General features: G+C 41.5%; 2 protein-coding genes across 16 annotated transcripts in view; one reads left to right on the forward strand and one right to left on the reverse strand.

The window, feature by feature from the left end:
* Positions 1-34: 34 nt before the first annotated feature.
* EXOSC8 (exosome component 8) lies at positions 35-26,027 on the forward strand. Its single transcript, XM_074986858.1, has 11 exons — positions 35-64; positions 3,432-3,468; positions 11,138-11,201; positions 12,988-13,061; positions 14,378-14,423; positions 15,973-16,078; positions 16,161-16,206; positions 20,087-20,183; positions 21,644-21,764; positions 25,204-25,310; positions 25,890-26,027. The coding sequence occupies exons 1-11, from the start codon at positions 48-50 to the stop codon at positions 26,003-26,005; spliced, it is 831 nt and encodes a 276-aa protein (XP_074842959.1). The 5' UTR covers positions 35-47; the 3' UTR covers positions 26,006-26,027.
* Positions 26,028-26,029: 2 nt separating this feature from the next.
* Positions 26,030-27,722, reverse strand: part of SUPT20H (SPT20 homolog, SAGA complex component) — a 59,433-nt gene continuing 57,740 nt past the window's right edge. For 5 of the 15 annotated variants that reach the window (XM_074986829.1, XM_074986725.1, XM_074986783.1 and 2 more), the window contains exons 24-25: positions 27,354-27,481; positions 26,030-26,563 (exon numbers count right to left, since the gene is read on the reverse strand). In XM_074986829.1, coding sequence (XP_074842930.1) covers positions 26,426-26,563; positions 27,354-27,481 — 266 coding nt within the window. In that variant the 3' untranslated portion in view covers positions 26,030-26,425. The remainder of the gene's footprint in view (positions 26,564-27,353; positions 27,482-27,722) is intronic. The other 10 variants (XM_074986843.1, XM_074986819.1, XM_074986835.1 and 7 more) reach the window with 4 other exon arrangements.

Genomic DNA, 27,722 nt, shown 5'->3' on the forward strand with positions numbered 1-27,722 from the left:
GCACTCCAAGCCCCGGAAGCAGAGCGCACAGGGGCGGAAGTGAGACAATGGCGGCTGGATTCAAGTAAGCAAGCGAAGCAGCCGCGTGTCCCGGCCTGGTGTTCTCTATTGGCCCTCCCCGGGAGTCGGCGGGGGGGAGAATCGATGCACCCGCTGGGTTTGGCGGCGTCAGTCACCTTGGCGGGTCTGTTCGCGGGCGGAAGCCGCGGCCCGGGGCTCTGGCATAGGCCGCTGCAGAGGCGTCCGACCTGGTGGTTAGAGCGGGTCCGGCCGGAGGCAGGCGGTGTGAGGGGTTAGGCTTCACCTAGAACGACTCGGGCTGTGGGCAACTGCCTCGGGCCCCGAGTGTGGGTCCTGCCCACAGGCCAGTCTCAGGGGCAGCTTCCTGGGTGTCCACAGCTCCTGCTCTCAACTGCTGCCTTGGGAGTGGAGGACGACACGAGCAGAGTGTGTCCGCCCGCGGTTTGAGGGTCTGACGAACAAGTAGAAGGAAGACTTTCGAAAGCGATAAGACGAGAAGGAATAAAATAGGGAGTCTGGCTGGTTATGCGGGGGAAGTTTCTAATAAGAAAATCTTTGACCAAAGGGGGGGGCGGTAGATGGTTTTAAATCAAAGATAATCTGTCTTAAAATGAGCCCACCCGCACACCAGCGTTACAAGGGGTGTCAACCCAGGTACTGTGGGAAAACGGGTGGACAGCAAGAAGAAGGGGAAGAAGGCCTTTCTTCCGAAGATGGGAGCTTCTGAATCTTACTTGAATGAAGATGGGAAATAAGAGTGAACTGTCTCCTAGTAACAGAGAGGGAGCCGTGTTAGTCTGTATACTATAAAAACAAAAAAGCAGTCCGGAAGCACTTTAAAGCCTAATAAAATAATTTATTAAATGATGAGCTTTCATGGGATAGACCCACTTTTCAGACCATAGCCATACCAGAACAGGTCTGTTCTGGTCAAGCTATGGTCTGAAGAAGTGGGTCTATCCCATGAAAGCTCACACCTAATAAACTATTTTGGTAGTTTTTAAAGTGCCTCTGGACTGCTTTTTTGTTTTGAACTGTCTCACATTGACTTCAGCTGAAAACCAGTAACTGGCAATGAAACCTTTTTTTTTAAAGTTACCATTTAAAAGGTTCATTACTAACATCTGCCTGACCACATTTAACTGACCAGTATGTGTATAAGTTCCACTGGGTGTAGTTCATTTGTAAGTGTATTGTTCATACTTTTTATAAATGTTTTGTTACTGTTTGGCTGTAGTAAATTGCTTAATTTTTAGGCATGTTTAGTGCAGCTATATAAAGTACCATTTGACTTTTGGATTTAATAAAAGAATTTATGGTTAAATTGGTTTTTGATTTCCCAGATTAAATAATTTAAGTAATGAGTGAGCTGAAAACCTTATTTTAATACATTTTGTTCATTTTACAAGAATGTGCTAGAACTTTATAAGTTCTTCAGTATAAAATAATACAGGCTGGGACCCCACTGAAAACATTAAAAAGTGGTGACTTTTGAAGCAGTTGTACTCTGCATGCATAAACTCATTAATCATCAAACTAACATGAAAAAATCAAATACTATCTCAATTACAATTTGCAACATTTCTTTCAAATATTGAAATACTGCTATCTCAATCATATGTCTCAAAGACACTTGAGATATTTCTACCAAATCCATTATAATACAGTAAATGATCTGCTATTTGGCATATTGAGGGAAAGCTTGCTGCCATTTAATTGAAAAATTTGGTTAATTGAGTTATAATTTAACATTGGAGTACCAATGTTCAAAGAATTACAGTACAGTGAAAAAAGCATAAAATAGTATATACATATAATCACCAATCTAGTAGTGCATTGCAGACTGATTGGTGGGTTTTTTTTGTTTTTTTTTAAAGCACTTAAGCGTGTACAGGTATGCTACAGTTATGCTAGTGAGTTTTGCCAACAAAACTGGTGGAACATCCACACACTAAATGCATTTTGTTGACAGTGTGTCAGCAAAACTCAGCACTTTTGCCATCAGGCATAATGCTGCTTTTGATAGATTCTGTAGACAAAAAGGCTGTGTGGATGCTCTTTGGGGCCTTCTTTCGACAGACAGGGAATCCGGAACAATGGGCAGCCCTATTTGTGTGTCTGGGTGCCTGTTGTGTTGAGAGAGCAGCCGGGCAGTACAGCTGCTCTATCAACACAGCTGAGTGCTCTTCCGATTAGCTTTTGTGTATGGCCACAGCATCAACAGAAGTCTTGTAAGGGAATCTCTTCCAAAGGTGACTTGTGTTGACAGAGTGCTGTAGTGTAATCGTAAATAAACCATAGTTTATTTTTTTACACTACATATCACTATGGGCAGCTCCTGGTATTTGCCCAGATGACTGGAAATACACTTAATGCTAAAACTGTACTGAACATCATGTAATCTTTTTTGATGATTCCAAAAGCACTTCAGGAAATTTCAGTACCTCTGGGTCAGCATTATCAATATCAACGATCATTGTAGATCAGTGTTTCCCAAACTTAAAACATTCATGTACCCCCTTTTTGGACTTCAGCTTTATCGGTGTAACCCTTCTCCCAGTGTCATCCCAGTGCTTATCTCCTGGTTTTTAGTAATTTATTCTCTGCTACATATCCCTTGAAATCCTTTCACGTACCACCAGTGGTATGTGTACTACGCTTTAGGAAACATAGAAATTAGAAGATGTAGAAGGTTAGGCTGCATGCCAACTACCTGCCTCATCCCAGAGCCACCATATGGAGTGGAGCCCCAACTAGTTGTCCCACCCCTGCTACACTCGGTGTGTAGAATGACTTTTGTTATGTGACTCATCCTGTGCACTAATAACAAGGTGATGTAAGTCATTCTACACATGGTCATAAAAATTAGAGGGAACACTGCCTGCTGGGCAGTATATGAGTCCTGGTTACTAGATTGAAAATTTGCATTGGAAGATACCAGAAATGCTGGTTAATTGAGGGTTAGATAACAGAGCTTTTACTGTATTAGCTTTTAGAGGCTCTCGATTTTGAAGCTAGGGTTTCTATGTATGCAGTTACATAAGCTGCAGTAAAGGGTGGGTTTTATTGTGGAATGATAAAGTATCTGTTTTTTCTCTCCCATTTTCTAAACTTGATTGTTTCTATCCCTTTTTCAAAGCCCATGCTTTATATCAACCATTGCCCTGGAACCCGAGAGTTCTGGTGTCAGAATGATCCAAAAGAACACTGTAGAGGGCTCTAACCTTTCTGACATTGGAGCTCACTTGGCTAATGTGACAAGGCTCACAGCCTTGTCAGCCAAGTAACAAAAGCAGTTTGTCTCTGAAACTCAGGTGCCCACTGAATAATACTTGCTTTTTCTAGCAGACTTCAGTTAACCCTGTAATACAGGTTATGCACATGAATTTTAATTTTTGTGTCTGTTTTAGAACTGTGGAACCTTTGGAATATTACAGGCGATTCTTGGTGAGTAAAGCATCAAGTATATACAAGTTACATACACTTACTCTATATTTTACTTGTACAGGTACTGTACCTCTGTTGCTACTCCCTGTAAATTGCACATAAATTCTAATGGGGTTTTGATTTGCCTTAAGGCCTTTCATAGAAGAAAATCTTTCAGACTCTTCAGGACAGGGACTTTTTAATTCTACGACTGTGATCCTGTGAGTGCTTATATATATATATATATGCTTGCTTTTTGTGCACATGATTAGTTTAATTGGTCTTGAAAGAAGTGTTAGGCATCAAGTTAGACAGGAGCTTAAGTGTGTACAGGATTTTGGCCTTGCACAATGGCATGGTATGGGAAAGCACCCTTCAGCAGCTGAAGAAATAATGCAGACCTCCCCAGAAACCTTCAGCACAGGATTGTTGACTACCTCCAGGAAAGGTTCCTTGAGATCTCTCTGAAGGATTCATATGACATCCCACTGCACATAAACATTTGGAAGTAGGGGTAGCAATTTCCTCGGAAAAAGTAGGACAGGACACAGGTAAATACCAGGTTAAGCTAGGAAATTGGGAAACAGAATTATTGTCTCAGACGGTAGAGGGAGACATCTGAATTGGTATTCATTTACAAATTTGACACCTTTTAACGTTGGTCAGAACGGAGATCTTAACTATCTTATGCATTACAAGGGCAGTTTCCCCACCTTTGAGATTTGCAGAATTGAAACAAATCCAACTTAATTTGCTGGTCCTACCAGTGAAAGGTAACTTTCCCTTCGTGTCTGCTATATAAACCCTGGATTCTGTTTTTCCTTTTCATCTAAGGAAGTGGGTTTTACCCATGAAAGCTCGTGACCTATTAAATTTGTTCATCTCTAAGGTGTCACAAGACTGCTTATTTATAAAATTATTGTAGTATACTAATAAAATTACTGAAAAAATATTTAGTATTGTAACCATGTTGGTCCCAGGATGTATGTATTGCTACCGTATGCGAAAGTTGTAAGGTTTAAAAAATAACTGGCAGAGTGAAAAGCTGCAAACACAAAACAAAGGAAAAACTTAAAAGAACCAACCAGAAATCTTTTTACTGTTCTTCTGGTAAACAAAGTCGGTCGTGGGGAAAAAAGTAAGAAAGGAAGAAGTAACAAGGACAAATTGCTTCAAATTGGGTTTTTCCTAAAGCCAGCAGTTAGGAGAAGTATGTAAAAAGAGCCATGAATTTGAAGATCCTCTTTCAGACTCTGTCTGACCATGCTGAGGGACACTAGAATGAGATGATCATCCCTAGGTTTGGCCTATTTATAAAAATAAATTTAAGTGATCACATACTTATGAATACTTGTTACTGTATCAGGTGGTAGTGACTGTTTATTTTTAGCCTGTTAGACTTGTTTAGAGCAATTGTATAAATAACATTTGGCCTTTGTATTTAATAAAGTAACTTATAGTTAAATTAGTGTTGTGGTAATACACTACAATAATAATAATAATAATTCCAACAATTCATGAGAGACAGGCCACCAGTAATGTGCACAATGACCCAGTAATAGCTAGCTGTGCAGCTAGGGAAAACTGTACTGTATGACTGGGAGCAAGAAGAAGACTGGAAAGTACTCTGCTACACTGGCAAGAGAAGCCAAGAGTAAGACTAAGTTTACACTAGCTCAGAAGAGTAAGATCAACCTGCATAGCTTGGATCTTCCAGGGTTGTTTCGCATATCTGGCAGGGACGTGCAAAATCAGCCTCTTCAGGGGTTGCAGGTTCCATGCGGTGCGAGGAATAAGGGAGGTGAATGGGATCGACCTTCTTCAGTAGGGACAGCCAAGTAAGCCAAATGCAGGTACGTCAGTTCTAGCTACAAAGTTGCTGTAGCTAGAATTGCATATCTGCAGTCAACTTAATTTGCCTAATGTAGACATAGCCTAAGACACTAGCAAATCAATTGTATGTTTGTGTCAAGGGCTGACACAAGAAAAAAGTTGCAAAGAATGAGGAGTGATTTGGAACACTATTATAACGCTTGAGTTACATAACAATGTGCATCACATTAACGAAATGTAATTGGACAAGCCCTTACACCAAGTGCTTTCATGAAACATGTATATTTACAAAAGATATTTTTGTTATCACCATCAGCTTGGAGTCTGGTTGAAAAAATCACAAGGATCTATGAAAGTCCAAATCTCTGGTGACACCTGATGGAACAGTCAAATAATATGTCTGCAAATGTTTAGTAAAAACTGGCTCCATTATCTCAGGATTGTGAGTGATCATAAGACAGAACTTGCAGATAGAATGGTCAGTATAATTCATAATCAAGGGATTTACAGAGAAGCAAAGAACTTGATCATTCAGTTGAAACCAGTTGCTGGGTCACTTAACACACTCTAAAGGGACACATCAGCAATTGCTTTTGTATGCGAAGTGTGGTTGGATCTGCTGATATAAAACTCCTGCACTATACACACAAAACAATAGAAATGTCGTGAGGTGATTTACTCCTGTACACATGTTGACCAACCTCTTTCATCTAAAATACGTATGAAAGAAATTGTGAAATGAACAAGAAGAAATTACAAGTTAGTGGTGGTTCATCAAAAATCTCAACTTTCTGCCATGTTTACTTGCATTTAAAATAGAAGACGGTCCATACCCAAAATTAATGTTTTCATCCCATATCAAGGAAAGCACCTCCACTTCAACATGGTGGAAAAAACCCAGAAGAATATAGATGTTACACTGGACTTCACAGAACTGTGGAGCGAAAGTATCAGCATCTAGCAAGTCCAAAAAGCACAGAACAGATCTTTCCAACTTTGGTTACAGCCATTCAAAATCAAGGAATAGATTTGTTCTGTTCCTTATATCAAATATGGTAGGTAGGCATCCTTCAGTCTGCGTAGACCATGGATCGCGCCCTTCATAACTCCATTTAAGGTCATCATTTGCAGCATTGATTGTGACTGTGGAGGCCCACACGAGAGTGACTGTCCTTGCTACATCAAATATGGTTGCCTGTTAGAAAATGCAGTGTAGCCAAGTGGATCTGAACTGTTGGACTGCTACTCTGCATGCTTCTGATAGCTTAATATTTCAAACCTGCACTTGTGCATTCATTTTCATATAATCAAATGTTTTTGACTTTTAATTATATGATAGAGAAAACTTTAATTTGAATCATGACATGTATAACTTGAGAAAATACTGTCCTAAAATGCATGCAGACATTCCAGTAATAGTGTTATAATTATATATATTAGTATTATGCCCACTGCAGTATTGCTTTTTATTTATACAACCCTAATTAATCTTAGAATTTCCTGTTTAATGTGACCAGAATTTGAATATGTAACTTAAGCTGAGTGTAATGTAGTGTACATTAATGAAACCATTTTTAAAATAAAAAGTACCTTAAACTGTGACTAACTAGTTGTTCCTAGGATAGTAAAACCTCCAGTTTTATGTGGTAAAACCCTCTCTTGCTAAATACCATCCCATCGCTGTGTGTGAGAAATAATGGGAGCCTCAGTGACTGTGACATTAACAGTAGGGTACATCTACAAGTGGAAATTAGGTCGAATTTGTTAAGGTAGATTTTGTAGCACTTGATTTTTGTAAAGTCGAGGGTGCATGTCCACACTGGCACATGAAGTCGATGGAGTAAGTAGCTTTGATTTTGTCAGCAATGCATTGTAGGTACGTATCTTACATTTCCTGCTGACCCTTAACAGTGTGGATTAAGCTCCCTATGTCCGATGGGACAAAAAAGTGCTGCGAGTAGTTCTGGGTGTGTGTCGTCAGCCTCCCATAGTGCCTTGTCTCTTCCCCCTCTCTTTAGAAAGCAATGGCAAAAAAGTGTTTTTGTGCCCTTTTTTCATATCCATGCAAATGCCATTGCAAGGAAGACTAGCATGGAACCCATCCAGCTTCAAACTGTTGTGGCAAGTCTTACGAGCACCTCACACATTGTGCTGTGGTATGTGCAGAGCCTAAGCAGTGGTCAGAGGTGAAGACTCTGAGGAGGACAGAGACATACAGGAATGTGAAAGATTGGAGAAGAGGAACTGAGAGATGCTGGCTGCACTCAGTACTTTGTACACAGTGGAGTGCTGATTCTGGTGTTGTGAAACAAGCTGATTCTGGTGCCATGAAACAAGCTCAGACTGATAGGGCCACATTGTTCTGTAGGTATAGGATGATCTGCAGTGGTTACAAAACTTCCACACGTGCAGGGCCACTTCCTTTAGACTTTGCACATTGCTTTCTCCCACTGAAGCTCAGCAATACTAAAATGAGACCTGCTCTGACAGTTCAGAAATGAGTGGCAGTAGCTCTGTGGAAGCTTGCAATACCAGACAGCTACCAGTCAGTGGGCAGTGGATTTAGATTGGGCAAATCTACAATGGGGCTGCTGTGATCCAGGTAGCCCAGGCAATCAATACCTTTCTACTATAAAAGACAGACTCTGGGAAATGTGCAGGATGCAGTGGATGGTTTTGCTGTGATGGGGTTTTCTAACTGCAGCAAGGTGATAGATCCCTATCCTGGTACCTTGCCACAGAAATCTAAAGGGATACTTCTTGATGGTATTTCAGATGCTGGTGGATCACAAGGGTCATTTTACCAACATCAGTAACAGAGAGGAAGCCGTGCTAGTCTATACACTATCAAAACAAAAAGCAGTCAAGTAGCACTTTAAAGACTCGCAAAATAGTTTATTAGGTGAGCTTTTGTGGGACAGACCCACTTCTTCAGACCACAGCCAGACCAGAACAAACTCAATATTTAAGGCACAGACAACCAAAAACAGTAAGCAAGGATTTTCTGATTTGTCCTCCTTGCTTACTGTTTTTGGTTCTCTGTGCCTTAAATATTCAGTCTGTTCTGGTCTGGCTATGGTCTGAAGAAGTGGGTCTGTCCCACGAAAGCTCACCTAATAAACTATTTTGCTAGTCTTCAAAGTGCTACTTGACTGCTTTTTGTTTTTACCAACGTCAGCATGGGATGGTTGAGAGAGGTGCAGAATGGAACTTGCTTCCCAGACTAGAAAATAACCACTGGAGACATGGAGATGCCAATAGTGATTCTGGGAGACCCAGCTCACTCTTTGCTCCCATGGGTCATGGAGCCACACACGAGCAACCTAGACTGCAATAAGCAGTTCAGCTATTGGCTGAGCAAGTGCAGAATGGTAGTAGAATGTGCATTTGGCCATTTAAAAGCCAGCTTCAGGAGCCGCCTGACTTAGTTAGACTTCAACTAAAGCAACATTCCTTTCATGGTTGCAGTCTCCATAACGTTTGTGAGAGGGAGGAGGAAAATTTCTGGTGAGGCTGGAGGGCCGAGGCAGATCACCTATACACTAATTATGAGCAGCCAGACCCCAGAGCAATAAGGAGGGCACTGCTAATCAGGGAACTTTGAAACACAGCTTTATGAATGACCAGACTGTGACATGACAGTCATGTGTTTCTCTTAAGAAGGTGCCCCCTGTATGAGGTGTGGTCTGTAAATTCTGTAACACCACCCCCTCACCACCTGCATTCTGGGGTGCTGTTGGAAGGAGGGTACAAAACATGGTGAGGAAAGCATGTGCTTCTTCATGGGCTACAGTGCTCCAGACCAGGCACCTTGGGAGCTGCAACATCTCCGCCTGGGTCTGGACTTCATGGTCTCTGAGCGCACTCCTGTCCTCCCAATACACCCTCCTGTCCTCCAGCATGGCCCTCCTCCATGCATTTAACTGTTTCCTGTCCATGCGGGTGGCTTGTATGTGCTCCAGCATATATCTTGCTGTGTTCGCTGCTGCTTCAGATCTGTGCCAGTGAAACAGCTGGAGGGGGCATGGAGCAGCGGAGCACACTGCAACAAAACATAACTGAAGGCCAGACATTAGGCAGATACATTTACTGTAGATGAGGTTTTGCAACACAAAGGAATTTCATGAAAGAGCCTCCGTGGCAAACAATAGAGGTGTGTTATGTACAAGGACAAATTTTGGCATTTAAGCATCCACTGTGCAGCATGTACTACAAAGATTTTAAAGGATTTGCTTGACTCCATTTGCTTCCAGTTATGGTAGGGCACAAATTGGGGCATGCTTTCAAGCCTGTGATTCCAAAAGCTGTTTCTGCAGCTGTGCACAGTGCAAGCTGGGAAGCGTACACGGGGGCATAGTGGCTTTTGGGGCTGTGGTATAGGCAGTTACCAGGTGTTTTCTCACCCTGCTTTGCTTGGGCATTGAGAGTTTCCCTTCCCTTGAACAGGGGCAGAAAGCTGGTTGGTATGCTACACTGCTCTGTGGTGCAATGATGCCAGATTATGTACTGCTGGTGTGGAATAGAAAGGTGTCCTGGTGTGGAGGTCAGATTAAGGCTGGCCTCTCGAAAAGCTCAGGAGAAGGATTAAAGAGTACTTGTCTGAGAGCTTTATGGTGATGTGCAGGGAGGATTGGTCCTCTGTCTCCAGACGTGTTAACAAGTTGTCTCATGGACCCTCAGCTGTGTAGGTATCAGAACCTGCCACAGATCAACGACTAGCCTTAATCCACTTGTAGCATGATTAAAAATGAGAACACAATACAGATGCCCTCCCTGCCAGCAGGGTCCAGCTGTGAAATGTCCTTTGAGGAGTGGATGAGATCCAAAGTTTAAAAAAAAAATAAAAAAGGGTGCTGGCTGTTGGTGTAATCAGCTGCTCCATTCATCTCCTGACCCCTGTTGTCCTCCTGCTCATCCTCTGACTTCCCTGCTTGCCAGAGGCTGCCTGACAAATCTCCTGGGAGGTATCCATGGACTATTTGGGGACAGTGGTTGGGTCCCGCCTTAGAATCCCATGCAGCTGCTCATAGAAACAGCTTGTTTGTGGTGATGACCCAGAACATCTGTATCAGAGGGGTAGCCATGTTAGTACGTATGCGCAAAAATGAGAAGTCCTGTGGAACCTTATAGACTAACAGATATTTTGGAGCATAAGCTTTCATGGGCAAATATCTGCTTTATCGGATGCAATGACAAGGGACAGTCTTACATAGGTGGTGAACCAGCACCTTTCTTGACCAAATTTTTGTGTTCTCTTTATGTTGTGAAATATCTGAATAACTATGCTTATTGATGTTTGTGAATGTGGAAATACTAAATAGGGCCCATCTTAAAAAGATTAGCAATGGAAAAAAGTTAGTTACAAAAGTTAGCAAACATTTGAAAAAGTTCTTTCAAGTTTATCTATGAATATTCCTCAGGGTGGGTCTGGGTACTGGAAAATTAGCTGGCCTTTTTGTTGATGTCACATTCATGACTCAGTTTCTTTTAGTGCCAAAAAATTCACAGATTGGCACTACATTGAATAGGAATTTATTGATTTGCTTTGTCACTGTACAACTGATATGAAGTATTGCTTTTGTTGAATGCCCTAAGTAGATATAGGTAAGGCATATAGTACTCAGCCTTGAGGTGGTATAACTTTTTTAAAGTAACTGCGTTTTGGGTCCAACATCCAGATCAGACTTCATTAGACCAAAAAAAAAGCTTACCAGCACACAAATCTTTGAGTTTAGCCTAGTGGTGATGTCATGCAAACTCCTATTTAAAGATAAGCAAAACTTTATCATTATATATTCTTAATTATGTAATACTATAAAAATGACATTTCATTTGAATTGCTAATGTTTATGTTTAGAAAGAGAACTGCCGACCTGATGGAAGGGAACTAGGTGAATTCAGAACAACTACTGTCAACATCGGTAAGTGTTTAATGTTGGGAAGTGATAGTAATTGAATTAAATGGAGTTTTATAGTTGGAGTTGTTAATGAATGGCTGTTCTGTTTCCACAGAGCTTGATTTCAGAATAACTTGGGGTGTGATTGTGTTGCATCTCAAAGAGGGGCAGGTTTAAGCCATTGTTGCATCCTCTCACTCTTAGGCTGTTGAATAAAAACACTTCTATCCCCAATATATAATTTAAATAGTTATGGGTGGTTGTCTAAGTTATGTCTAAGTAACTTCTCTGTTTGCCTCTGAGCTACAACGTTGCTCTGAATCACTGTGGTTGTATTCCAAATGTGTGTCTCCTGCTTCCAGCATGGCTTTTAGGGCATATCAAGACTTACAAGGGCATGTCAGAAGGTGCATTATGGCTTTTATAGTTCCTACACTGGGGGAATTCTTAACCAGATCAAGGGCATTTAGAGCCCTGGTGTGCTGCTGTGGCCATCTTACCTGGTATAAATATGGTATTTCATCTAATAAAGTTTTGTCTTTTCCTCTTCTAGAATAAAAAAAGAATCCTTCAGAACTTGATAATTAAAATAGACATATAAAACCGTTAGTGAATTAAAAACACAATTAAATAACATTTCTGTATATGTAACAATTCAAAGTTAAGTTTAGCCGAAAAATAAACCAACCAACTGAGGGAATGGCAGGACTGCCCCCGCACTCACCAGATGCACCGCTGTGTTGATGGTGAGTGCAGATGGAGGTGTGTGTGACACCCCTCCCCTATGCACCCACCTTGTCGCCTCTGACTCATTCTGTCCATTACTCTGTTTTGTTCTGTTTTTCTCGTGACTTTGACAATTTCTACTTGATCCATTACATTTCCTTTGAGGGGTGCTCCTTTCTCCTCTGCACCTCCTTTCATAAATTTGCTCATACACCCAGTTCTTCGTTGTCATTGTCCTTCCATTCCTCCTCTCATCATTCTGCTATACATACAACTCCTACACTGCTGAGTGTGCTGTGGTCATGACTTTCCTGGGAGTCCTAATATCTGCAGAAATGGAAGGTGCTTTTTTAAAATTTATACTGTGCTGGATCTTTTCAATGCATCCAGGCTACAGTAGTTTATATGACAAGGCAAGGAATGGAAAACAAAACAAGAGTGCTAAACTGACAGATCTTACTTAGACAAATCTCCTTCCTCATAAGAGTAGCCCTGATAACTTCACTAGCAGATAGCAGGGAGGTCTTCATTTTGCCCCACAAAACTGGAAGAGAATTTTGGAGGTAGGGAACTGAAGCAGACTGTAAATACAATGTAACCTTGTCTGTAAAACAGGCAGGATGGGGATGATGGTGGTATGTGCATTTTAAATTATAATATAAATTCAGCGGTCAGTGAGGATATTATTTCTCCTCACAAAATCAAGTAGAAAAGCAGCATTAAAAATGTCTTCATATTAGATTTGAAAAGTTCTAAGTAATCCAGTACTTTGAATCTCAGGAAGGGCCATGTTCCACTCACCCTTAACATTCCCAAGCATTTGAAACCCACTATGTACGATCAGAGAGGTAGCCGTGTTAGTCTTTGGCTTCGAGAACAATAAGAAGTCTTGTGGCACCTTATAGACTAACAGATATTTTGGAGTGTAGGCTTTCGTGGGCAAAGACCCGCTTCAGTAAGTACTATGTTGCTCAGTCTGAATGAATGGTATGGAAATTATAGCTAGTAACTGTCAGTGTGAAGAGGGAGATTGTGTTTTACGAGGTAGTAGACTGAGATTTTATTAAACACTTTCTCTTTTCAGGTTCAATTACTACTGCAGATGGCTCTGCCCTGGTGAAGCTGGGAAATACTACTGTAATTTGTGGCATTAAAGCAGTATGTGTACTTTTTTGAGATTGAGAAATAGTAATTAATATATATAGGTTGCACCTCCAAAAACTGGCACTCTTTTGTCCAGCAACATCCCTCGTCTGGCAAGATGAGGGATGCTCCTGGACCAGAGGGGCAGGAGGGTACCCAAGCTGGTTTTCTGGCAACCGTGCAAGGGGCAGTGGATCCAGGTCTGGAGGCATCCCCTGGCAACCCCACTCGGATCCCTGGTTGGGGAGCCAGCAGCCCCCAGCAGAGAGCCAAGCCTGGGGAGCCTGCAGCCAGCTGGGGCTATCAGGGACCTGGGGGGCGTTCTCTTACCCTTGACCAGCAAAATCTTTTGTCTAGGACCACTGAGGTCCCGAGAGTGCCAGATGAGGGAGGTTCGACCTGCGTTTGAACTGCTTTAATCTGGCAATTGGGAAAGAAGCTGTTATGGATTATGGAGTGTTTTTGACCATGGGTGTCCATGGTGGGGGTGAAGGTATATGGGGTCTGGGAAGCAGGAAGGGTGTGCGAAAGGGACAGGGGTGGGACACTTGCCTGGCATCCCACTCTCGGGACACACATATCTCCATGGTCCCTGCTGCTCCCAGCTGCTATGGGATTGGCCAGGGAAGAACCTCCGGATAAGTGCTTTGCTGTGCTCCGATTCCCTCACCTGGCAGGGATGGAGAGTGCCAATGTGCAGAGCCAGTTCCTCCTCCCCTCTGCCAGGGTTTGAACCACAGGGCTTCCTGGCCAAGGGGCACCTGGATTACAAAGGTTCACGTATATAGCTCAGTTGATAAAGCCCCTACTTATTAAGTTGAAATAGATGTGCCTGTCAAATGTGAGTACATTTTTTCACAGGGGTTATTTTCAGGATTGAAGATTATAGGTAGAATTGAACAAGAAAGGAGGGTAAAATAAGAGAGTGTGTGTGTGTGCATTGTTACTTGTGTAAAGAGCTGTTTGGCTCTTCTTAAAGACAACAGACTTTGTTTTTGTGTACTAATTTAGTTTTTGCAATGATTAATGAGCATTGATTAAAAAACCCCAAAAGCTCGTCTTTCAAGGGAGATGCTAATACATATAGCTGTGGTAAATCAAGTATAATAGCCATTAAGAAACAAGAAAATCATTGAAGAGGTGCTCATAAGTAGAAAGGCTGGAAAATCTAGCATGGTTTGTAAAAGCATTTTGGCTGGACAAATCTTGGAGCCCTTCTGGAAACAGGATTTGTAAATTATATTTAACATCTTCTAAAAATGTTTTTTCTGACCAGTTTATAGATACAAGTTTTGTTCCCCTGAGTTTTGTTATTGTTTTTGCTTTTACAGGAGTTTGCAGAACCCCCAGCAGACTCCACTAATAAGGGATATATTGGTAAGTATTAGAAATTTGTCAGTTTTCTGCCTTTTAGAAACATGCGTTTATGAGTTAAATAATTTTAATCATTGGGAAGAATCAGGTGCAGTAGAAATTTAAAACAAAATAAATCACATTAAAAATTACAGTAGAATGCACAGAAGCAGTTTAGATAGATGACACATGTGAACTGTCCTTTTTAGAGGTAGGGGACAGTTTAGCTGAGAACTACTAGTTATGAGATTGAAGGGCTATGTCTACACTAGCAGCATCTGTCGACAGGGAAATCTCAACAGTATTCTGTCGATGGATTGCATCTACAGACAACTTGCTCTGTGGACAGAGAATCCGAGACTGCGCTGCCCTCTGGTGCCAGAAAGCAGAATGGCAGCTCTGCAGAGAGGGCTGCCCGTCAACGGGTAGCCCTGTCTGTCAACAGAGGTGTGTACACTGTAGTTTTGTCAACAGTATGCTGTCCAGAGATTGGTATGCCTCAATTTTTTAGGGATAATACTGTTGAGGAAAATGTTGAGTTCTGTCGAGAGAATGCTTTAAGTGTGTGGACGCCCCCTGGGTTATGTCAACAGAAGGCTCCTTCTGTTGACAAAACTCTGTAGTGTAGACCCAGCCAAGGTGTTTAGCAGCACCACAAGGCAGAGGCACAAGTGGGATTTACTCCACCACCCCCATGCTAGAAATCTTCCCGCTGTCTTGGTCTGAGTTCCTCATGTAAATTGCCTTTTCACTGCTAGTTCCAGTCTGGACTACCAGGAAAACAATGGGAGATCTGAGGAGGCAGGTGGGCTGATGTTGAGAGTAGGGCCAGCATTAGACAGGAAGATGCCACAGAACTCTTGATGGAGGCAAGATGGTTATGGCAGTGGCAGTAGGAGGGGTTTGATGGTTCAGGAAGGGCTGCAGTAAATGGTGTGTTCCTTAAGAGTCTTGATAATGTTCACAAAAAAAAAAAAACAAAAAACAAAAAAAATTCAACAGTGGTGTGAGAGGAGAGTGTAAAAATGAGACACTTGCTGAAATTGCAGCTAACTCACTAGAAATGGTACTCATATAGATCCAGATCCTGGAAAGGAGCTTTGCAGTCAGACTCTTATTTTCATATGAGGACTTACATTATAAAAAGGGAGTTGAGTATCTCTCCAAGATGTGATATCTTCAGAGAATATGCTAGATTGTGGTCTGAATTTTCAGACAGTCAACAAAAGGAATGTATCATACCTGGAAAGTCAAACTCCTGAGATGAAAAGCTTAGAGTTACAAAGAAATAGGCTGTGTCTATACTAGGCATGGCAGTTGACCGCTGATACACAGTTTTAGCTACACCAGCTGCTTGCAAGGAGTTCCAGGGTCGACTTTGACCCCAGAAAGTGCTGTTTCCCACAGGCATGAAACAAGATCCCGGAACATTTACCCTGAGTGGGTCTTGGCTTTCATTTGAAATGCATAAAGAGGTACTAATTAAGAACAGAAATTGCTGTATGCAGTTTTGTTATTATAAAAGACTGTTTTTTCTTTGTGTAGTTCATTGCGAAATGTGTTTGATTTTTAGTTCCCAATGTGGATCTATCACCCCTTTGTTCATCAAGATTTCGCCCAGGACCCCCCGGGGAAGAGGCTCAAGCAGCGAGCCAGTTCATTGCAGATGTGATTGAAAAGTGAGAACCACTATAATGCACTTAAATTATGGACAGAGTTAGGGAAAGAATTGTATTAAGTACCTGTGTCCTTTTGTTTTAGTTCAGAAATAATAATGAAAGAAGATCTGTGCATTGCAAATGGCAAGGTAAGAAAAGGTTTGTTGTTATGGCAGTACCTCATCAGCAAGTTAAACGAAAACCCTTGGTCTTGTAGGCTAATAGCCTTGATTTTTTGTTAATTCTGATACCTGCACATTCTTTTGGGTTACATACAAAGCAAAAGGTTGTTAGCCGACCTGACAACTGAAATCAGAATCCATGGGTGTGTTTGTTGACTGTACGTTTGAAAACATTATGCTGTTTGTGCAGCTCCTAGAATGCGAAGTACAATCTTGGTTTGTAAGTATTTGATTCTAGAACTCATTTGCAACAGCATGTCATTAAACCCAATAGCTTTAGTAAATGAGGAGGAATGGCTGTTGATATGAGTAACTCAAATGTCCAGAGATAAAATAGGTAAGGCAGAAACAAGTTTTGGAAGGGTTTAAAACAGTCCCTTGATAGTAGGGATTAGGATGACATTGACACAAGGGGATTATTCCACTGTGAGATTTGGGTTTCTTCTTCGAATCATCTGCTGCTGAGCCCCCTTGGAGACAGGCTATAGGAGCTGATGGACCACCGGTCTGCTGCAGTGTGACAATCTTGTTTTTGTCATTAGAGTTCGTATAAAACTAGTTGGTCTTCCCTTGCTTTTCTACCAGGAATTGGCTGTCTTCTTAAAGCACTGGATCATACATTAAGTAAAATCCATTAGGCCTGTCAAGAGGGTATGCCAGTGTTGAGAGGCACTGCCCCTGTTGCCTCAGCACAGGGTTGGTACACCCCATCAGAAGGTTATCAGGATTCCTTGTTGAGTCAAACAATTGTGGTTGGGGGACTCACACTCTGGCTGGGCCTTACAGTGAAGGAGGTGATAGCCTCTGGCATGGGGCAGAGCAAACTGATGCCTGAAGAGGAGGGCTTGGACTTTCTGCCAGGGCAGAGCAAATGCTCAGCCTGTATTCCCTGAGCTGCTTGGTTGGAGCAAACAGGAGTAGTGCTCTGGCTAAGGCACACTAAACCATCAGTTTAATGGCAAGTGTGCATGGGAGAGGAGGGGGGAACCCAAGCCCACCCTACTCCATGTGGTTCCAATGTACAAAGCTGTAGATGCCCTACTGAGGGTTCAAGCTTTGGCTTCTGACACATTGCCTCTGTCATTTCCTACCACAAGGCCCACCTTGGATATTTCCACGACTGGCAGTGGCTCGGCATTCTGGTCAGTCTCCACAGTAGTGCTGTCTGGTTCCATGGTCCTGACAGCCTGAAGAGTCAAAGGTCTTGCTCTAGCCCACCGTCTTCCTTTTCCTCAGTCAGCCCCGCTTGAACTGGGTTGCCTCTTTATATCTGTCCCTTCCTTCTGGAGTAGGCACATCAGGGTTGAGGAACCGTGATCTCCTGGCCCACAGTGACTGGTTAGCCCCGTTGGCCCCGTGCGGTGTTGATACATCTATGTAGTTCCCCATCAGATTCATAGCCATGAAAAATGTGTCAGAGATCAACGTGGGCTCCCCGTGTGAAGTCTGGTCTTCTGTGTGCTTTTAGCCTATGCTGCACAGACTTCATGGGGACGAACAGTATTTTTCAAACTCAGGATCCTGACCCAGACGGGAGTTGTGGAAGGGATGGGGGGGTTGAAAGTTATTTTAGGTTGTCTTGGTATTGCCACCATTACTTCTGTGCTGATTTCAGAGCTGGGCAGCTGCAGAGGGCTGCTGATGACTGAGGGCACAGCTCAACAGGCAGAAGCACAGAAGGGTAACAACACCATAGTATGTCATCCTTACATCTGTGTTGCTGGCTGTGACACTTCCTTCAGACCTGAGCTCCCACAAGGCTTTCCAGATGCCCAGCTCTGAAGGCAGTTGCTGCCAGGAGCAGCACAGAATTGAGGCTGTCGGTCAACCCCCCCTGCAATGACTTTGTGACATTTGAGATTTAAAAAGGGGAAGGAATGAACGTTAGCATTTTAAAATCCTCTTACTCTGAAACTGATCAAAATGGACCATGAATTTAGGGCCCTAACCCTGTCACGTGGCCAAATTTGGCAAAGTTGCAGTGAGGCGTGAAGAATGGGCGTGCCTGCCACACTCACTGCAGGGAAGGCTATAGTCACCTTTTGGTATTTGCTTTGACTAGGATTTAAAGGTATGTTGTCAGAAGGTATTAGCTAAGGTTAAGTAAAACTCCCCATGTGGACAGCATAGTGCAGATATTTAAAACATGCTAAGCTTGTCAAGTTGAACCCAGCTTTCTGGTTTTCATTAAAAAATTTCCATGACATTTTTTTTTGCCGGGGGGGACCTTTGTTAAACATTTTCTAGCCAATTTGAAATCTGTGCATTACTTACTTTACCTAAAGGGATGACAAAACTAGGAATGTAAAATCCTGTTCAACTGGTTAACTAGTTAAACGCTAATGGATTAAATGGGTTGGGGTGCGGGTAGCTGGGGAGGTGGTGTGCCAGAGGCTGGGGCTACTCTAGCCTGGCTGGAAAGGCCTTGCTTGCAGTGTCACCATGGGTGAAGGGTGCTCTACCATGGCCAAAGTAGACCCTGTCTGCAGTGGCCTCAGGTGCATGGCAGCATGGGGCTGCTTTAGCCTGTATTGGTTAACCTTTAACATCTCTAGAGAAACCCTCTCTGTATTACAAGGTGTGTGTTGCGTTGTTCCTTTGACAGTAAGGAGGCTTTCTTGGGGAAGGGACAGCAGAAGAGGTCCATGTTGTAGCTTTGATCCATCCATCTTCATTTCAGATTTTTGTACTAACGTCATCTCTGTTGTTCTACTTTTAAAATTATATTGTAAATGCCTCTTGCTATGTTTAATTGCTGCTCACGCTAGCAGACAGTAAGCTTGATTTCAGCCTGCAGCTCCAGTGGTCATGGAGGCCTCACAGACTTGATTTGTCTTGTGACCTGTTATGTTTGATAACTCACGTATAAACAGTTTGGCTACGTCTACACTAGAGAGTTCTGTTGACAGAAGGTCTTCTGGCAACATAACTCAGGGAGCATCTACACACTTAAAGCAGTCTGTCGATGGAGTCGCAGTAGAACTCTGCATTTGCTTCAACGTTATCCCTCCAAAATTGAGGAGTACTACAGTTGACAGGGTATTGTCACCAGAAGTGCAGTGCAAGACACTTCTGTCGACAGAGAGAGCATTCGGTTGCCAGGCAGCCCTTTGCAGAGCTGTCGTTCCACAAAGGCTATGTCTACACGAGAAGCATCTGTTGACAGAAGTTCCTTTCGACAGTGAAATCTCGACAGAACCTCTGGACAGATTGCACGTACACACAACTTACTCTGTCGCCAGGGAAATGCCGGACTACACAACACTCTGGTGCCAGAAAGTGAAATGGCAGCTCTGCAGAGAGGGCGGCCTGGCAACCGGTAGCCCCATCGACAGAAGTGTCTACACTGCACTTTTGTCGATAGTATTCTGTCCAGAGATTGTTATGCTCCTGAGTTATGTTGACAGAACTCTCTCGAGTGTAGATCCAGCCCTTCTGTCACCAGAGGTCAGTGCAGTCTGGCAGTTCTCTGTCGACAGAGCAAGTTGTGTGTAGATGCAATCTGTTGACAGAGGTTCCGTCGAGATTTCCCTGTTGACAGTAACTTCTGTCAACAGATACTGCTAGTGTAGACGTAGCCTCTGTGTATACTTCTTTCTGACGTACCAAGTATTAATTGAATTTCTCACCCATAGATTTCTAGTGGAGGTAGCAGTCATGTGACATATGGTGGCTGACTACAGACTGCTACTTAGAGTATGGAGATAGGGCCATGTATTCATCGTATTTATTATTAAAGAATCAGAGGATGGTTCTCTAGCTTCATGTGCCCTGTAACCTGAATTAGTGTGGTATCAGTAGTTCAAAGATGATGTCAGAGCTCACACATGAATACTTTGTTTCTTAGCTTGCTTGGGTTCTATACTGTGATCTCATATGCTTGGACTATGATGGAAACATTTTGGATGCCTGTACATTTGCATTGTTAGCAGCTTTAAAAAATGGTAAGTGTCCTATAATGTACCATTGTTAAGTTAATTACATTCATGGGATAAATGTGTCAGTAGAAATCTGAATCATGGTGAACTCACTATTGTTGATTTTAATCTCCCCAAGACAGAATATTTCTGAAGTTAACCTCCCTCATCTTTTTACTGGACTATCAAAGCTATAATACAAAGAAGAAATATGTCACTAAATTGATGGCATAGATGTATACAAATGTTATTGATAAGGCTGTGGGCTATTTTGCTTGCATGTGCTTCTTGCTTGCTGTATTCATCTATTACAGAAGTGACAGCCATTCTACCATTTGGCTTAGTTTTTCAGAACAATGCTGTTTGCCTTGAGTGTACCAGAAGTTTTGACACTCCACTATTAATCATAGGCAGAATCATAATATTCAGTCCACCTACTTCTAAATTGTTACCTGGTTGTGTTACTTAGTGTAGGGAAACTTTTTATTTAATTACTTACATTTTGCATGGTATAAGCAGGAAAAATATTTAGAAATTATTGCCATGTTCTCATTTATAACTAATGAGATCACAAAGCAGGATCATAAGAAGAGTAGAGAAGAGTGATGCAATGAGAGGAAAAAGGCATGCTATTGTGATTGTTTGCAGTGTGGTACTGCTAATATACTTAGGCTGGGTCTACACCAGAAAGTTTTGTTGACAGAAGGGGCCTTCTGTCAACATAACACAGGGAGCATCTAGACATTTAGGGTATGTCTACATTAGCCAAAAACTTCAAAATGGCCATGTAAATGGCCATTTTGAAGTTTACTAATGAAGTGCTGAAATACATATTCAGCACCTCATTAGCACGCGGGTGGCCGTGGCACTTCGAAATTGACGCGGCTCGCCACTGCACGGCTCATCCAGACCGGGCTCCTTTTCAAAAGGACCCCGGCAACTTTGAGGTCTCCTTATTTCTATCTGCTCATAGGAATAAGGGGACTTCGAAGTAGGCGGGGTCCTTTCGAAAAGGAGCCCCATCGGACAAGCCGCACGGTGGCGAGCCGCGTCAATTCTGAAGTGCCGTGGCCGCCCACATGCTAACGAGGCGCTGAATATGTATTTCAGCGCTTCATTAGTAAACTTCAAAATGGTCATTTCCAAGTTTTTGGCTAGTGTAGACACAGCCCTAAAGTGTAGAATGTGCCATTATGATGTGTGTGTTTGTGGTTTTTTTGTTTTTTTTTTAAACAAGTGAACATTTATATTTGACTGACTCAGAGCAAGTAATGGACTCCAGAAGGATCAGAGCAACATCTGTTATTTCTATAGGAAAAAAGGTTACCCACACCGTCTGATTGGGTACTGTAGTCAAGTTGCTCAGCCTCACAGAGAGTGGTGAACGTTAACATAGAATATTTCTACAGGAATTCTTTATGAACTTGAGTCCAGTTTATTTTCAGCTAGTTTAACATCAGACAATTAATTGGCCTCTTCTCTTTCAGTACAGTTGCCAACAGTTACTATAAATGAAGAAACTGGTTTGGCAGAAGTTAATTTAAAACAGACAAATCCTCTGAATATCAGAAAGCATCCAGTTGCTACATCATTTGCTGTATTTGACGAGTAAGTTGGTAACTGATAAAATGTTTACCACTTTAAAAGAATTCTTTAGTGATGCACAGGTTGGTGAAACACTCTTGACAAGAAACTTGTGTGGGAATTTCTTCATGCATTTATGTCAATGCACCTCAAGGACAACCAGACCCCAGCCACTCTAACTGAGGTCTGACTGTGACGAACCATTATAGTTTTGCATGAACCACCAGAACAAAATGAATAGTACCAAAATTTACCTGCAACTGAAGGCAGATTTGACTTCCGGGCATTACTGCTTAGTCAGACCGGAGAATGTTTTAATATTGAAATGTTCTTGAGATGTGTAACTTCATGGCATTATATACCTTTCATTCCAGAGAGCTTTACTAGCAAAAACTGACATACATAAATCATTACATACACTGCTGAAACAAATGCTACTGTTGGGGTAATAGACAGGCAGAACTGTAGGGTCTCAATGCAGGGATGAGACAATGTTGTAGGGAAGGGAGGTTTGGATTTATTAGAAACTGGGGAAACTTGTGCAGGAAGGATGAGCTTTGCCTAAGCCAAAATGGAACCAGATTGCTGGCACTTAAAATTACAAAGGACATGAAGCGATTTTTAAACTAAGGGCTGGGGAAAAGCTGACAGATGCAGCAAAGCACATGGATTGGACAGAGACGTCCCTTAGAGGAGGGTCTGCCTGTAAGAGATTCCCTGTGTTCTAGTAAAGAGGAGAGAATGAGATGATAGAATATGCCTAAGAACTGATGAGAAACAGTCAAATTTAGAACAGCCCCATTCAGTCACACCTTGCAATGGCAAACAGCTAAGTAGTGACAAAATCTAGTGGTTGTATACTAAATGCTAGAAGTCTAATAAGATGGGTGAACTAGAGTACCTTGTATTGAAGAAGGATATTAATATAGTAGTCATCAAAAAAACTTGGTGAAATGAGAATAATCAGTAGGACACTAATACCAGAGTACAACGTATATCAGAAGGATAGAACAGGTCATGCTGGTGGGAGAGTAGCAGAAAAAACTCACATCAAATGAAGTAAATATCTTAAATGAACCAAACTGCTCCACAGAATCTCTGTGGATAGCAATTCCATTCTCTAATATGACCAGGAGAGTGACTGTGAAGTGATCAGGGAGACTAAAGAGGCTATACAAATAAACTCAGTAATACTGGAGGGTTTCAACTATCCCCACATTGACTGGGTACACGTCACCTCAGGACAGAATGCGGAGATAGTTGCTTGACACCTTAAATGACTGCTTATTGGAGCAGCTGGTTTGGGAACCCACAAGAGGAGATGCAATTTTTGATTTAATCCTACGTGGAGCCTGGGATCTGCTCCAAGAGGGGAATACATCTACAACACTGGGAAATAGTGACCATAATATAATTAAATGTAACATCGCTGTGGTGGGAAAAACACCACAGCAGCCCAACACTATGGCATTTAATTTCAGAAAGGGGATCTACACAAAAATGAGGAGGTTAGTTAAGCAGATCCCTGCAAACTATGTGGGAACTTTTCAAAAACATCGTTCTAGAGGCTCAGTTTAAATGTGTACCCTAAATTAAAACAAAAAACAAAACTTAGTAAGAGAACCAAAGTGCCACTGTAGCTTGAGAACCAAGTAAAAGAAGGAGTGAGAGATGAAAAGATATCATTAAAAAAAGTGAAAATTCAATCTTACTGAGGAAAATAGAAAGGAGCCTAAACTCTGTCCAATGAAGTGTAAAAATATAAGAAGGAAGGCCAAAAAAGAATTTGAAGAACAGCTGGCCAAAAACTCAAAAAGCAGTAGCAAATTTTTTTAAGTACATCAGAAGCAGGAAGACTCCCAAACCACCAGTGGGGCCACTGGATGGCTGAAATGCTAAAGAAGCACTCAAGGACAATAAGGTCATTGCGGAGAAACTAAATATATTCTTTGCATTGGTGTTTACGGCTGTGGATGTGAGGGAGATTCCCAAACGTGAGCCATTCTTTTTAGGTGACAAGTTGAACTATCCTAAATTGAGGTGTCATTAAAGGAGATTTTGGAACAAATCAATAAACTAAATTAGTAAGTCACCAGGACCAGATGGTATTCTGAAAGAGTTCTGAAAGAATTCAGATGTGCAATTGCAGAACTAATAACCATGGTTTGTAACCTGTCCTTTAAATTATCTTCTGTTCCAAATGACTGGAGAACAGCTAATGTGATGCCAATTTTAAGGACTCAAGAGGTGATCCTGGCGATTGCAGGGCCAGTAAGTCTAACCTCAGTACTGAGCAAATTGGTTGAAACTATAGTAAAGAACATAATTTTGAGACACATACATGAAAATTTGTTGGGAGAAAAGTCAACATGGTTTCTGGAAAGGGAAATCACGCCTCACCACTCTAACTGATTTCTTTGAGAGGGTCAACAACCCATGTGGACAAGGGAAATCCAGTGGATATAGTGTACTTTTATTTCCAGAACGGCTTTGAAAGATTCATCACCAAAGGCTCTTTAAGCAAAATAAGCTAGGATAGAAAGGAAGGTCCTCTCATGGATTGATAACTGGTTAAAGGAAAGGAAACAAAGGGTAGGAATAAATGATCAGTTTTCACAATGGAGAGAAATTAGTAGTGGTATCCCCGAGGAGTCTGTACTGGGACCTATCCTATTTAACAAATTCATACATGGTCTGAAGAAGGGGTAAAGTGTGAGATGGTAAAATTTGCAAATGATACAAAACTGATCAATTAAGTCCAAAGCAGACTGTGAAGAGCCTCAAGAGGATCTCACAAAACTAGGTGACTGGGCAACAGAATGGCAGATAGAAAAAGTTTTCTGACGACCATGCATGTGATGCGTGCATATACATGCTGGAATGCACAGGAGCAAGCACTTCGGGGGTGGGGGGGAAGTGTATTTGCAGCAAACTAGCATTTAGAAATAATGGTGTGTTCACTTATTTTCTAAAGTGGTGTTTTCACTTTTCTTTTCCAACTTACAGCATGCCATCTCCATATTAAAAGATTTGTTTTACGGCAATTCTGAATTGTTCTATTCGCTGAGTGTTGTTATTGTAGCTATTTTAGTGCTGCAAATTATAATTTCCATTGTGCTGCCTATCCTGATGGGGGCACAAATTTTTAAAAGCTCTAAGCTTAAATTTTATTTCTATTTATAAACCATCGAACGCAATTCAGTTCAATGCTAAAGTTCAGTAAGGGTTTGCCTTCTCCACAGGTGCATCCTGATGATAGAACAGTAATGTTAAGGAATGCTTCCAGTAGTACTAAATTCAGCTCTAATATATATTATATTAGAAAATCTTTTTGAGAAGTTAGCCTAAATAAGTCTAGGCAAACTCATCTTAGATGAACCTTTCCCTAGCTCATTGCTTTGTATGTGAAGATCCAGCAACTTGTATACAAGTATCCCACATCTGGATTCTTTTATTTTAAAAGCACAGTACTCATTGTTGATCCTACTGCAGAAGAGGAGGACCTGGCAACTGGAACTGTAACCATTGTAATGGATGAAGAAGGCAAACTCTGTTCTGTTCATAAGCCAGGTAACTTTGCAAAATTACCACAAGTTAATTAGGGAGGAAGTTTTAAAATGTATCCAGGTGGAATCAAATTTTGCCTGTACAGATGGCTGTTACTTCTAAAGTGCATGTGGCATAGTAATATTATGGGCCTTCAGCATGTAGTGCCATCTTAATATACACCTGTCTTAGACAGTGTTCTCAAAACAAATTAACATTTTTCTTCAGTCTTAACAGAACTATTTCTTAAATGAATGTTTCTATTGCAGTCTTCTTAAAAATAATCTACAGTATTGTATTTTGCAAGAGATGGTGTGGCAGTGGCAAGACCTATGCTTTTTCTTGCATAAATCTTAATTATATTTGTTGTAGACTTTGATTCTTGAACCTCATTCTTGCATTGTGGTAAGAAGATTAGATATTTAATCTAAAGTAAAAGCAGTTTTCTTGAGGAGAATCGCAAAGTAAACCACCCTGTACTGTGAACAGGGAAGTTAACACCTATGACTGAAAGGCTTTAATGTTTCCACTTTTCCATTTTGTTTTTAAAATGTCTATCAAGCCGCTACTTTCAATTTTGTGGGTTTTTACCCTCTGTTTTAGGTGGAAGTGGCCTAACAGCAGCAAAACTTCAAGACTGTATCACCCGGGCAGTTACAAGACACAAGGAACTGAAAAAGCTGATAGATAAAGTGATAAAAAGTATACAACCAAAATAAACATACAGCAACGTTTCTTCAAAATGGATTTGTAAAAATTGTATTTGTTACAGTGTTCACAAGCCTTTTATACTAAATAAACAGATATTGATACTACATTTACAAAGTTCATTTGTTCTAAAATGTCTTAACACTCTTACACTATGTACACTGCTGCTGAATCGTAAAAAATAAAAAGGTAAAATATCTTCTTAAAAATACAAAAAGACTTGCAAAACCAAACCGCAGGGGTTTTTTTTTTGGGGGGGGGGGGGGGGCGCGAAAAGCCAATTTTTGTAGGGTTGGTGTCATGATCGTTTATATATATCACTGTAACTTCAAAAATTAATTTTTCCATTAGCAATTTAAAACACTGATTTTTTTTGAGCTTAAAAAAGTTTTAAAAATCATCTTTTTTTTTAAATAGAAAAATGGCAAGACTCAGGACTTTGGAGGGGTTGGTGTGCCTCTTTTCCTTTTACTTTTTGACTGGCTGTCTGAATGTTGCTGGTGTCGTAGTTGAGCTGCTTGTGCTGCTGCCGCTGCCATAGCCATTTGATGCTGCAAGAATCGCAACTGCTGCCATGAGGAGGAAGGGAAAAGGAAAAAAAACTTGTTATATTAAATTTAAAGCTACCTTTTGGTCAGGAAGAATGATAGGAAAAACAAAATGGGATAATTAAACTGAGAGAGCACTGGAATGGCATCAGAAAGGAATACCACATAGTGGGACAAGGAGTACAGTCAAGCAGCACCAGTGGCACAGAAGCCTGCTGAGGGCGTTATCTAACATTTCATAGTTATCTTTTTGCCCTTTGTGTCTGTCGCAGTAACTGCAGTAACTCAGCAACTTCAGTGACCATTTTACTTCAGATGATGGATTCAGCATAATACTTATATCAATATTATTTTTCTATTTCTCTTCCTTATCCACGCAATATCTTTGTCCTAATCTATTGCAAAAATGTACTCCCTACAGAAATTTGTAGAAAAAAAATGCTTTGCCAGAGTGTCCTTATTAATGTAATAACTATAGCTGTGCAATGTGTTTGAATTTTTACGTAGGCACTCAACATGCTGCTGCTTCACAATTCTAATGGCACCTGACTGAGCTTATTGAGTAACGTGCCACAAGCACTCCTTGAATGTGGTCAGATCAGGAAAGTGGATGGCTTTAATGTATAAAAATAAATTCAGTGCTCCAAGTTGATAGAACAACAGGTATCCAATCTCGCAGTATTTAGTTTGCCACGCTGCAGCATTTTAAAAATTCCATGGGGTATTAGTAAAAGTCTAACGGGCAGCAGTTTTGTTTTTGGAGCTGAGAATTGTATTTTTTTATGCAATCAGAGCGAAGTTGCTGGATTACTTGTATCTGTTGCTGCTGCTGCTGCAAGGCTTGTTGTTGCTGCTGCTGTAAGGCAGAGGAGAGCTGGAGTGTCTGCTGAGGAAGGCTTTGCCCACGTCTGTTCACGGCAGAGCCCAGCTGAGACAACACTACGAAAAGGAGAAGGGGAAAGCAGGCAGGTCAAAGAGGATGGGTGGAGGTCATCAGGGTTAGGAAAGGAAGACATAGGAATAGTGTGTAACAGAAAGGGGATCAGCAGAATTAGTCTTGGAGTAAAATCAGAAACCACAGAATAAAGTATACAGTGCATAGACACTGTTAGTTGGAACATGCAATTAGATTATGAAGTGCTCATGGACATGAGACAAATTTACCATAGTGAACTTTAAA

The sequence above is a fragment of the Carettochelys insculpta genome, chromosome 1, assembly GCF_033958435.1.
Source record: "Carettochelys insculpta isolate YL-2023 chromosome 1, ASM3395843v1, whole genome shotgun sequence".
NCBI classification, from domain to species: domain Eukaryota; kingdom Metazoa; phylum Chordata; order Testudines; family Carettochelyidae; genus Carettochelys; species Carettochelys insculpta.